Source organism: Cotesia glomerata, linkage group LG6 (genome assembly GCF_020080835.1).
Source record: "Cotesia glomerata isolate CgM1 linkage group LG6, MPM_Cglom_v2.3, whole genome shotgun sequence".
In the NCBI taxonomy this organism is placed as follows: domain Eukaryota; kingdom Metazoa; phylum Arthropoda; class Insecta; order Hymenoptera; family Braconidae; genus Cotesia; species Cotesia glomerata.
The window spans coordinates 8,244,319-8,257,765 of NC_058163.1; the positions used below are offsets into that span (position 1 = coordinate 8,244,319).

The 13,447-nt window shown below is 29.8% G+C and overlaps 1 protein-coding gene and 1 long non-coding RNA gene across 2 annotated transcripts; both read right to left on the reverse strand.

Moving 5' to 3' along the window:
* Positions 1–1,075: 1,075 nt before the first annotated feature.
* Positions 1,076–1,795, reverse strand: LOC123266588. Its single transcript, XM_044730894.1, has 2 exons — positions 1,461–1,795; positions 1,076–1,233 (listed from the first exon to the last, which is right to left on the reverse strand). Exons 1-2 carry the CDS (start codon positions 1,783–1,785, stop codon positions 1,190–1,192), a joined length of 369 nt encoding a protein of 122 aa, XP_044586829.1. The 5' UTR covers positions 1,786–1,795; the 3' UTR covers positions 1,076–1,189.
* A 462-nt stretch (positions 1,796–2,257) lies between these two features.
* LOC123266594 lies at positions 2,258–2,604 on the reverse strand. Its single transcript, XR_006509813.1, has 2 exons — positions 2,459–2,604; positions 2,258–2,322 (listed from the first exon to the last, which is right to left on the reverse strand). It is a non-coding gene; the product is annotated as an uncharacterized LOC123266594 (long non-coding RNA).
* Between the last annotated feature and the right edge of the window lie 10,843 nt (positions 2,605–13,447).

Consider the following 13,447-nt stretch of genomic DNA (forward strand, 5'->3'; position numbering starts at 1 on the left):
ACACTAAGCTTTAGCCCGGCGAAGCGGACTGGGTTCGCTAGTAATTATATATAACCATACATGATTATATATGGAATTGTATATGAGGTCATATATAATCATATATAATTATATATGACTATATATGGAGCAATATACAGCCAAACAAGATTATATATAGTTCCATATATAATTATATATAGTTATATATAATCATACATGATTATATATGGAATTGTATATGAGGTCATATATAATCATATATAATTATAGAATTATAAATTATATAGAATTATAAATGACTATATATGGAGCAATATACAGCCATCCAAGATTATATATAATCCCATATATAATTATATATAAGTATATATAATTATATATGCTTATATATAATTAACATATATAAAAATTTTTTCTTTGAAAAAAAATTTTTTTTTAGTAATCACGAAAAGTGTAAAATGATGTTTATAATTACGTTTAAATAATTCTGAAATACAAAATTTGTTACATTTCCTATGAGATCTTTTGGTCTGCTCTGCTACTACCTAATAGTAAAATCATTATTTATTTTATTATTTAAATAAGTGTTATATTATAATGAGATTTGGTCAAATAAATAAATTATGAATTATGACTATCCAAATATATTATAAAATCAATTTTTATATTATATTTATGATAAACTCATATGATACATTATGTAGATCATAGAATCATTGACATCTAAGACAGCAGCACAGCAGACAGAAACTTCAAGACGCACGGACATCACTAAAGTTAAGCAGCATTGAGCTGGGTTAATAGTTGGATGGGTGACCGCTGGTGTTATAGCCGTAAAATTATAGCTAGATATTTTTTTTGCATTATAATTGGTTACAGAGAATTGCGTAGGACCATATTAAATACTATATCCATAAAATTAACCCAATAATTAATCAGATGTAATAAATATATAATTAAATATTGTTATATATAATTATGTATGATTAGATATGATTATATTTGGCCATTTTTCATATATAATCATATATAACCAATTTATATATAAATATATATAATTACATATAAATATTTTTTCTCGGGTTTATATATCTATATTCACAAATGCAGATATACAATTACATGGAGTGAGCAGATGGTAGTTCCTGCGCAGCTACTAGATACTTTATTTACCTTACTTCAGAAAAATATTCTTACCATCATTTTATTATTCTGCCTCTTCATCATTGACATCAATCAAATATTCAAAATCTAAAAAACAATAATAGTTAGTGCTCAGATATTTTTTGTAGTTTAATTTGTTTTAAAGTACATTTAAATATTTTTCATGATAATTAAATTAATAAATTTACTAGCAAATATATTCAAATTTATTAGCAAATATATTATTCATTTATTAGCAAATATATAGGTATATTGAGATGTACACTTTGCATAGGTTGAATATTTTCAAATTATTTTTTTAAATTAGGAAATACCTTCAAATTCGGCGTCATTTGCCATCTCGTTAGGAGAAAGTAGCTCACAATCAACAAGTGTGAAGTCATTGCGGTACAGCAGCATCTCAACGTGTTCACTGACTAAAACAGTCACCAGCTGAAATAGTCGGGAAAGAGTAATCTTCTGTGTTGCGAACATCTTCCAAGCACGCTCCATTTTATCCCGCTTAATTACAGGTCGCACTCGCGGTGTTACATTTATTCTTCGTTGCCGTTGCATTCTTCCGAAGTCTTTTGTCGATTGATTGGAAATTTTAAGAATTTGCTCTGTAAAATTATAAATTGATAAGGAAATAAATAACATGATAATTAAGAATTTTCTAAGGACCAAATTAAAGGAATAACATAATTATATATTTTCACTGCAAAACTTATTGGTATAAAAGCATTAATTTTTTTTCATGTTAAGTTTTTCATAACTATCTCGATTGTAATTTAATTGTTATTCTAAAAAATATGAAATTGGACCTTTGAACGTAGCTTATGGAAAAGAGCACAATTAGAGATACTTACGGGTAAATGCCCAGATATTACCATCAATACTCAGAGATTGGCATAATGAAACTTGACCAGTCACTCCACAGTCTGTCATCACCTCCAACTTCTCGTAAAAACTAAATAATCTCGGAGTTACACCGTTAATCCAGGCATTTTCAAAATAATCGAAAAATTCTCTCAAAGTAGCTTGAACTGCTGGTGATGCTGAATTTTTTATTTCAACAAACATAGCCGGAATATCTTCTGCCGGCAAACAGCTCAAGGCAATTAATTTTTTAAAGATAATTTTTACGTCGATGTTGAATGGTAAAAGACCTCGCATTTCAGCTTCCATTAATAAAGCCTTGAAGAAAAAAAAAATGGATTAATAGAGTGATTTCTTTATATACTACTCATACTATCGTATAATAATAATCATAATTACTATTATTATTATTATTTTTTTTTTTATTTTTATTATTAAGTATAGAAAAACTCACCCAACAGTAAGAATGATAGGTCGTTTGGACAGTTGTCTCCGGAAAAGAAGCTGTGAGGCTTCCATGCAGCCGACGTTCGAAATCAGTGTAAATCTCTATCGGATTATTATTAATTCCGAAGAAAGTCGAAATTTAATCCATAATGAAGTCATAGGTCCTACGCAAGCGGTTTGGGATTAATACCCACAAGATCGGAAAAGCCTACAACATTTATATATACAATTTTAACAAAATTTTATTTTTTGACAATTAATAAGTTAGCTTCATAGTTTCTTATTTTTAATCTCATTTACCTTAAAAAAGGTTTTTACGATTACTTACATAATTATTATAATTAACCACAACAGTCATTAGTTCGCAAGCATTCATGTTTGTCAAAGTACCGGGAACTTTCGACGATGTCGTGACAAAATGTAAGTTGTCAATAACTCCAAGACCGTTAATAAAATCGAGATCACCAAAAACAATAGACGTCGATGCTTCTTCGCCGTGGGATGTTGACCGAACTGACACTCTCCCACTGTCATGCATTGTAAAAGGGAAAAATTCTACCGAGTGAATGATGGTGTTGAATTCGCTAAGTGTCGTCGGAATCGGTAATTCCGCCTGTTCCAGGCGTTGCCACCGATATAAGTCATTAGATATTGAATCGAATGGCACACTAATTACTGCATTTGGGAATCTGTGAAAAAAAAAAAAAAATTATTGTAACAAATATTTATTATAATTGATCTGGAGAGTAGAAAAATTAGACGACTGTAAGACATGAAATAAAACAATGGAAATAAAAACACTGTGAAAAGATTCAGCTTAAAATTCATTAAAAATAATACTATATTTTAGCAGAATTAAATATAAAAAGAAATGGTTAATGAAAGCAAGAGTGAAATAATTATTTTATACAAAATTCGAATTTACTTGGACTCACCCTTGTGCAATATCTTCATAAATTACACGTACACTTCGAAACTGACTTCGGCATGCATCATATAATCTATTCATGAAGGCTTCTTCTTCCTGCATATTCATATTAGGTGGATGCATATGATCACGGGTCAAATAAAAAAAAATCATCATAGTCTAATTGACCTCTGCCAGAGCATTGCCTGTACCTCTCGGTGCATCGTAGGTAGCTATAAAAAATAAAAGTAATATTTTTATATGAAGGAAATGTAAAGAATATATCTTTCATCAAACTTCACAAGCGCTGCAACATTTGAATGGTTTAGTAAGGTGGAGATGCATTAGTAAATGTCCAGTATAATAAAACAGTGATACAGATATTTTATTGATGCCTACAAATATCAGTAAAAAAATTTTTTTTAATCATTGACTCGTAAAATCGTCAAATAATTATTAAACATCGATTAATGTTTGCTCTCGTTCTAAATAGCATTGAAATTGCCAGATATTCTACTTTTTTTTTTTTTTTTTATTTAAATGACGATGAAATAATTTTATAAAAAAATTAAATAAAAGATTTTGCATGTGTAAATAAAAAAAAAGGCCATTCGGCAGCCGAAATGGAAGTAGATTTCATGATGAATAAAAAAAATACTACTAGAGTTGCATACGAAAAAAAAATAAACTTCTGTTACATTAAACAACAATGACGTCAAAACGAATGCAAAAGTAAAATTTCATTAAATCTGTCTGAGAAAGTAGGTAATTTTTGGCCTAGACTGATAATAAGGTACACAAATTAAAGCTTATTTAATAAGCTTTCAGATGCTATTTATATAATTTTGATAAGATATCGAGTTCAATTGTAATTGCACGGAAATACGGAAAAATTGAAAATTTTTGCGATTTTTGAAAATTTTTGAATTGCTATTATTCTTGAACTATTCAATTTGGAAAAATAAATAAGTAGACAAATTAAAGCTTATTAAATAAGCTTTCAAATGCAATCTACAGAAATCCAATAGGATGTCGCTTTTTATTGTTATTGCACGGAAATAAAGTAAAAGCGAAATTTTTTGCGAGTTTTTAAAATTTTTGAATTGCTCTCTTTTTTAAACTAATCGACAAATTTGGCTCATCTTAGAACTTAACCTCGGAAATCGTTCTAAAAATAAGTATGTTACGTTTCATTGAGATCCGTATATAATTACGGGAGTTAGAGAAGAGACAATGCCGATTATATCGTATATATATATCTATATATATAAAAATAAATTGCTGTGCGTTAGTCTCGCTAAAACTCAAAAACGGCTGGACTGATTTTCAAAATTCTTTTTTCGTTTTGTTCGCTATAGTTCAGAGATGGTTTAGAAAAATAAAAATTTTTGAAAAACTCGAAAGTTCAGCTAAAAAAATAAAAAAAAAAAAAGTTAATTGCTGTGCGTTCGTCTCACTAAAACTCAAAAAAGGCTGGACTGATTTTCAAAATTGTTTCTTTTGTTTTGTTTGCTGTAGTTCAGAGATGATTCAGAAAAAAAATTTTTTTGGAAAACCCAACAGTTTAGCTAAAAAAGTCATTATCATCAATCATCATCGAATAATAAAAAAATATAAAAATAAATTGCTGTGCATTAGTCTCGCCAAAACTCAAAAACGGGTGGACCGATGGAAAAATTTTTTTTTGTTTTGTTCGCTATAGTTAAGGGATGATTTAAAAAAAAATTAGGAAAACGGTTAATCCTGAAGGCCATCCGTGCAACTTCCCGCTAATTCCATACCTAGGCGCTTAAAATTGCACTCATGACGTTTTTGAGCTCTTCGAGCTCAAAAATACAATTTATATGTTATTTTGAGCTCTCCGAGCTCAAGGAGACAGTTTTCCTATGCTTTTGAATTCTTTGAGCTCAAAAATCTTATCAAAGTTCGATGAAACACGATTTTTAAATTTTCAAACTGCTATAACTTTTGAATGAATTAATCGATTTTCACGCATTTGGCAGCGATAGATGTAGTTTTTTAAGCTCTATAAATAATTCGGAACATAAAAATTGATCTAATGAAACATTTCGGAGTTATTACAAAAAAAAACACTTTTTTCGATTTTTTTCGACAACGATATCTCACGAACGCATCAACCGATTCTGACGCTTTTCGTGGTGATAGATGCAGGTTTTGAAGGTTAAGAGCTAATGAGTTTTCGAGGTCGATCAGTTCAGCCAATTCGGAGATATTTAAAAAAAATGAAAAAAAAAAACAAATTTTTTTTTCACTTTTTTTGCGATTTCTCGAAATCTACTGGTCCAAATCGGTTCCGACTTTCAGGAAATCTAAGTTTGGCGAAGACCTTTCGAATGACATTAACTGCGATCAAATCGGTCAAGCCGTTCAGAAGTTATAAGAGGTTTATACACACACACACACACACACACACACACACACACACACACACACACACACACACACACACACACACACACACACACACACACACACACACACACACACACACACACACACAGACGTACGGGCATCATCGTAAAAATAGTCAGGAAAGCTTCTTAGGGCTTCAAAACGTCGAGATCTGTTGTAACCTCGATTTTTTCAAAACGGGGTGAAAACAATAACTTTCCGATTTTTTTAAAATTTTCGATTTTCTTAGCGGGAAGTTAAAAATTTTTGAAAAACGCGAAAGTTCAGCTAAAAAAATCAAAAATTATTAATTTTGTGTTGGAATCGCTATTGTTACGCTTGAGACAAAAGGTTGCAAGAGAGTACCAAAATTGTTCGATATATAGGAAGATACGTACAAGTATACTGCAGAGTTGTACTATTTACCTATTTAGTTTGTCGGACATAACCACAAATCTCAAGAAGAAACGCAAGAAGAATGTTTGTCATTACTTTTGTTTTGTTCGTGTTTATTTTTGTAATGTTTATATCTATCTATCAATGGGGTATTCCATACCAAATCGACCACTTTTGAACCCGACCCCTTTAGATTTAGCTGAAACTTTACGATTCTTTTCTACCCTTCAAAAGACATTTTTGAGAATTTTTTCAAATTTTTTTATCCAACCCAAAAAAAGTTATGAATTTTTCAAAAAAATGGCTTTTTTATTTTCAAATAGCCATAACTTTTTTAGGCATTGACCTTTGGGTACCTTTTTCTTTTAATAAATTTTTGTTTTTGAATGAACTTTTGGAAAAAAAACGCAAAAAAAATTAAATATGATCAATTTTATAAAAAATAATCGGTTTTTAATTGAAAAAAAAAAAATTTTTTTATTTTAGAAAATTTGACAATTTTTTTTTCAATTAAATAAAAAAAAAATTAGGAAAACGGTTGACCCTGAAGGCCATCCTTGCAACTTCCCGCTAATTCCATATCTGGACGCTTAAAATCGCAATTATGCTGTTTTTGAGCTCTCTGAGCTCAAAAATACAATTTATGTGTTGTTTTGAGCTCTCCGAGCTCAAAGAGATAGGTTTTATATGCTTTTGAGCTCTTCTAGCTCAAAAAAGCCATTTTTTTGAAAAATTCATAACCTTTTTTGGGTTGAACAAAAAAATTTTAAAAAATTCTCAAAAATGTTGTTCAAAAGGTAGAAAAGAATGATAAAGTTTCAGCTAAATCTAAAGGGGTCGAGTTAAAATGTGGTCGCTTTGGCATGGAATACCCCATGTATAAAAATGAATAGCTGTGCGTTAGTCTCGCTAAAACTCAAAAACGACTGGACCGATTTTGATAATTTTTTTTTTATTTTGTACGTCATCAGGTATAGTTAGAGCATGGTTTAGAAAAAAAAAAATAAAAAGTTGAAAAAAAAAATCCTAAATATTAAGAAATCAAAAATATCAAGTTACATCAATTGTTTCCTGCTTCACAGCAGTATTTCATTTGTCACCTATATAAGTCTATCTATATATATAGATAAAAATGAATAGCTGTGCGTTAATCTCGCTATAGTTCAGGGATGTTTTCGAAAGAAAAAAATTTTTGAAAAACCCGAAAGTTTAGCTAAGGAAATGAACAGATCTAAAATTGTTAAACGTCTATCTTCTGTATGTATGGACAAAAAAAAAATTTCATAAATTCAGTGTTCATTTTTTAGGATCTTGATTTTCAGGCGATAATGAGAAGCGAGTTTCATTTAATAACTTGACAAAATTCTAACCGCGCTTCATGCAGCCAGTATTTATTCTTTATCGAAGTAGATTAGAGTTTAGATTGATAATCGCTGTTCGGAAGGTGTTTTAAAATATATTGTAGGTGATACGAAGTTCACCGGGTCAGCTAGTCTTTCAATAAAAAAAGTTTCATAATTTTCTGTTGAAATGCCTATCACGCTACAACTACCTTAAGGAGGTTCCGTGAAAAATCACTTTTCTTACAATATTCTTCAATTTTTGAATACGCGTACTTTTAAGTGTCTTCTATACGAATAAATTTTTTTTAATAGTTCTTGCAGTGCTAATTTTCGAAATATTAGCAATTAAAATACATCTAACATGTATTCCCTATCCTGACCGTAGTTAGAGTGAACATTTTATTGAATAATAACCATACTTAGGATTTTTTGGAAAAACTGAGAATATTTAATTGGAGTTATAACAAGTATATTTTATCAAAAATAACATAAACGAGCGGTATATTCATATTTTTCTAAAAAATTTTTGAAGTTAGCGACTTTCGATATTTTACGTGAGTGGAAGTAAGTGAGCGATAGTCGGTGAAGAGAGGCAGCACTATAGTGCGTGAGATAGAAACCAATAGCCACAATTTATTGGTGTTTTTTTTTTGCCGTAGAACCTCCTTAACTGAATTTTTGACATTTTTTTATATGTATCAGAAGACGCTTACCTGTAAATTTTTAGCTCTTAATCCCCATAAGATTTAAAGATATAAATTTTTGAAAATTTCGAAAAAATAGTGGTATGTCAAGTTTAGAAAATTCATAACTCGTAATCAATCCATCATAATCTTAGATGTATGGAGTCATTTTTTTTGTCTTGAAACGTAGTTTTTAAAAAAAAATATGAAAAAATTGAATTTCTATTATTTCAATTTTTTTTCCAATATTAAACTAAAATTTTGCGTTTTTTTGAAAAGCGACATTTTTATTACACGCTTTTTATTATTAGTCTAACCTGTATATATTACTATATATGTTTGTTTGTAACCAACCCCTTTGGGGGCGATTTTGATCCACTTTTAACGGTCAGATTTCCTTCAAATTTTATACATTTATCGAAGACCAATGACAAATAGTATTAAAAATTTTAATAAATATAAATTAATCTATTAATCTATATAAATAAAAATAAAATGCCGCATGTATGTCCACGCATCACTTGAGAACGGCTGGACCGATTGAGCTAAATTTTTTTTCGTTATCTTCAGAATTGTAAGGAGAAGGTTTGTATGTAAAAAAATTTTTAAAAAATCTACCCTCAAAGGGGATTGCGGGGGCGTTAACAATGAATTATTCCCGTTTTTGAACTATAGCTCCTATAGTTCCCAAATTTGGTAGGAATCTTTTGTAAGAGATATAGAAATAATCTATGAACGAATTTTACGATAGCTCGCTCCACAGGGGGTTGCGGGGGTGGATTTAACTTTCAAATTGTAGATCCTACAGACGGAAAATTTAGGTGGAGTCTTCCATATGTGATGCGGAAATGATCTAAGAGCGGATTTTACAACCCACCCCCAATAAGAATTACGGGGGTGGGTGTTAGAATGTTAAGTTTTCATTTTCAAACTGTAACTTCTACAGACTCCAAATTTAATAGGAATCTTCGTGTATGATGTTAAGTTCAGCTAAGAGTGGATTTTATCAAATTCCAACCTCAAAAGGGATTGCGGGGGCGTTAGTCATGAAAATTTCTCATTTCCAATCGATAGTTTTTATGGACTCAAAGTTTTGTTGGAATCTTTTATTTACAATGTAGACATCATCTCGAATAGGATCTTACGAAATTCTTTCGTAATAATTCAATTGATATGTAGGTTGTGTCAGAGTGGTGAGTAGAATGTAAAAAATATTTTTGTTCATAAACTAGGACTTTTTGAGACATGAAATTAAGGACATATCTATTAAACTTCAATAACATTTAATAAAAACTTCCTTACAACAATCATCTCTTTGGCAGCGGGGAAAAAGTCATTTTGTAAGGTTTTCAAAACTTAACATGACATGTAGTTATTCAGTCAACGGACTAAGAACTTTATACATGTTATTTTTGCTAATCACATAACTAATTAATTGATTTTATGATTGCGGAAATGTAACGGTTGAAAATGAATTCATTTTTCAAACAATTGATTATTAATTTCAAGCCGATTAATAAAATCTATCATCAGTTTGTCAGCGCGTAAGAACTTTTTTATTGTTATTGTTTCAAAATACCAAGGAGAAGACGACCTGACTAAGGTCATGCCAGTTAATGAGATGTGGGACGAGCTATCTCACGTTCAAACCGCACTGACGATCATAAATAAATCGCCAGGCCAGTCGTTGAAAATTTGCGGAATCAAATCGGAGTTTCCCTGTTTCGTGCATGGGAAATTATACGTCCTGTGTTCGTGAATCGGAAAACCATGATCTTTATATATTTACGCACCGCAAAAAAAGATAAAAAATGTAGTCCATCAAAAAGCTTTAAATTGATTAAGTGTATAACTATGTTGCATTTAATGTAAATAAGAATTTTGTATTAAATTTTGACTATACTTTTCACAAATATATGTAGGTGATACGAAGTTCACCGGGTCGTCTAGTAATAGTACACGGAAAATAATGTGCAGTATCATTTACTAGATTGCAGTAAATGTTTCTGTAGTTACAAATATCATATAAGTGATAACAGTTACTCAATATGCGTCAAATTTTACTAAGTCAATAAGTTGAATTTACTCCAATCTTGCGGTAAATTCTACTGCACACTGCAATAACAAATACTCCACGTGGGAGTTGAAAGTACTACAGAAGGAACCGTTCCCGCTATTTCGCCAATTTGGGGTTAGTCTCTTGTTAGTATACTCGTTTATTATAGCATCTCATAAATAATCATCTGTAAATAAAATACTAAACGTAACACTGATAGAAGGATTTGTTTATAGTTAAAAATATTTGTTAATATGTAACAAATCATTTATTAGAGACCACTTTTTAGTCTTTAACAAATATTTATTTGTATTTAAAAAGATTTATTAATATTTAATGAATTAATATTAGATTTATTAAATACAAACAAATTATTTTAAATACTAAGAAATATTTGTTTAATACTAAAAACTGGTCTCTAATAAATGATTTATTAATTATTAACAAATATTTTTTAATACGAATAAATCCTTCTATTTTTATAATACCAAAAAAAAAAAAAAAAAACAAATACAGTCATATTTTTTAAATTCATACTTTTTTAAAACCTAAATATATTTAGGGTAATTATGTACAAGTAGGGTCCACCCTATTTTTGTTCATATCTAGGTGAAGCATTAACATTATCTAATTTTTTTTATTCTGTTTGTTTTTACGACGTATATATGATAAAAAATGTCGTGAGAGAAAAAAATAAAGATTTCGACAGCTTTTTTGCCATCAAAAGTTGGAAAAAAAATTGGCTCTCATTTTTTTGGATAAAGTTTCTATTTTATCTTTTTTGATGTTTTTAATATATATATATTTTTTTTTAAATACATAAAAAAATGAACAATTAAAAAAAAATGATCAATTTGATCAAAAAAAAAAAAATATTATGGCCCAGCATGGATGAACCCCACTTGTAAATAATTACCATATTTATTATATATAAATAACTCAGTAAGTAATTTTTAATTATAAACTATAAAAATTTTAGGTTATATACCGTTTATTTTTATGCAATTGGTTAACCGCATATTAAGTAAATTAAACTACAATTGGAGTTACAAATACCGCATGCTGTACCATATCATACTTTTTACTATAGTTAACGCTTAACTACAATATTGGAGTAAATCTACCCACAGTTTGGAGTTGTCTCAGGTCATACTACAGCCTGCGGTAAATGGAACTACAGTTGCTGTTGCCACTACCACAATTTATTTTCCGTGTATAAATAAGAAAACAATGTTTTATTTTAAAAAAAGCGTGGGGTGCTTTTTAAGATATTATCGAAAAAATAATCCTTCTTCTCGTATCTGTCAATTAAATATTTATAACTATTGACACCATGCACCCCACGCTTTTTTTAAAATAAAACATTTTTTTCTTATTTACAATTATTTACACCTATTATTAATTTATATTTATTAAAATTTTTAACACTATTCTTAATTCAAATTTATTTTCTTTTTTTTAGCTTAGTTTTATATAAAAAGCGTGTTTTTTAGCTTTTTTTTGAAACTATTTTTTATTGGTTTTTAACTTCCCGCTAAGAAATTGAAAATTTTTTAAAATCCAAGAAATTATTGGTTTTACCCCGTTTTGCGAAAATCGAGTTTTCATCAGATGTCGACGTTTTGAGGTCCTAGAAAGCTGTTCTGACTATTCCCGCGATGATGTCCGTGCGGCTGTGTGTGTGTGTGTGTGTGTGTGTGTGTGTGTGTGTGTATGTATGTATGTTTGTATGTAAGTATGTATGTAAACTTCTCATAACTTTTGAACAGCTTGACCGATTTCATTGCGATCGGTGCCATTCGAAAGGGCTTGACCAAACTTAGCTTTTAAATACATTTTGGATTGATTCGGACCGGTAGATTTTAAGAAATCTCAAAAAAACTACGAAAAAAAATTTTTTGAAATATGGTTTTGTTGGAATAACTTTCAAATGGCTTTACCGATCGATTCCAAAAACTAATCAGCTCTTATTAACATTAAAAAATCTCGTTAATTTCTGCCAAACCGGTCAAAATCGGTTGATTCGGTCATGAGATAGTTATCGAAAAAAATTGATTTTTTCTAGTTATACCGGAATTAACTTAGCTAACTTTTTTAGTCGGATTAACCGACTCAATTATACCTAATTGCAAGAATTTTAAATAATGAAGATTAATATTTTCAGACGAATCTAATTACATAGTATTTATCTTACGTAAGAGCATGTATGTTAATCACTGATTCATCAGTGAATCACCTTTCTGATAATCTTCTCAAGATTATGATTGGCTCAGTGACAGTGCTCAACAAATCAGAAAGTTATAGTGTACCTATGAATCAAAATACGCCAGTTCCGTGTATAATAATGATATTGACCACCGCCAGATATAAAAGAAGTTCTTGCTAATGAAACATGGCGAAACTTTGATCAATTGTTCATAATCTTGGATGGTGGAGATAGCAATAATGGATGCCTCAACTCTCAACCATTCCTGATGGAAGCTTGGAAGAAATATATACTCAATGTAGTCTTCATGTGTTTTGATTATCAGAATCGAAATACCAAATTTTATAGTTTCAATCCTTTTACGAGTTCAGTTCCGAAGGCTTGGATGAAGATTTCAGTGGTTCCGGCGATCAATCATCATTCTTGGACTCTGTTAAGTCAAAACTACAGTACTAGTAAGTACATTATTTATTAATTTTTTTTTAGTGTTTTCAACTGTAAATTATCTTATTTCTTTAGGTAACGCGTCTTGTAAAAACTTATTCTTTGATAAAACTGAAAATCTTGTACTTATCCGTTTCAACAAACTGCTATCTCTGTAATGACTCAGTACCGAGAGTTCAAGATTCTTGCTGGATATTTATTCAGATTTTTCTTATTGCCAACAGCAATACTTTTCCTTTTTGCAAGCATTTTAATATAGTTCCTCTTAATGTATGTATTCAAAGATCCGTACTCACGGAATTTTATCGACATTATTCGTTTTTATTTGAATTTACCAATGGCTCCAGGAAAATTTACTCTTTGTGGGCGAATAGTATTCGTAGTTGCTTCAGTTAGCTTTACGGTATCCAATATCATTTTTCAAGCACACATAGATATAGCTTTGACAACAAAAAACATTGCCCGAAATGTTGAAACTATGGTAGATTTGAATGAAATGAACTATAATGTTCTTGTCGGTGAATTCATGGAATCTGTTATGAAAGACAG

Bases quoted from the DNA above. Each gene is read 5' to 3' on its own strand.
- LOC123266588 (XM_044730894.1), bottom strand. From the start codon at position 1,785: ATGTTATTTATTTCCTTATCAATTTATAATTTTACAGAGCAAATTCTT. The intron at 1,234-1,460 runs GTATTTCCTAAT...ATTGTTTTTTAG, and splicing joins AAATGACGCCGAATTTGAAG to ATTTTGAATATTTGATTGAT.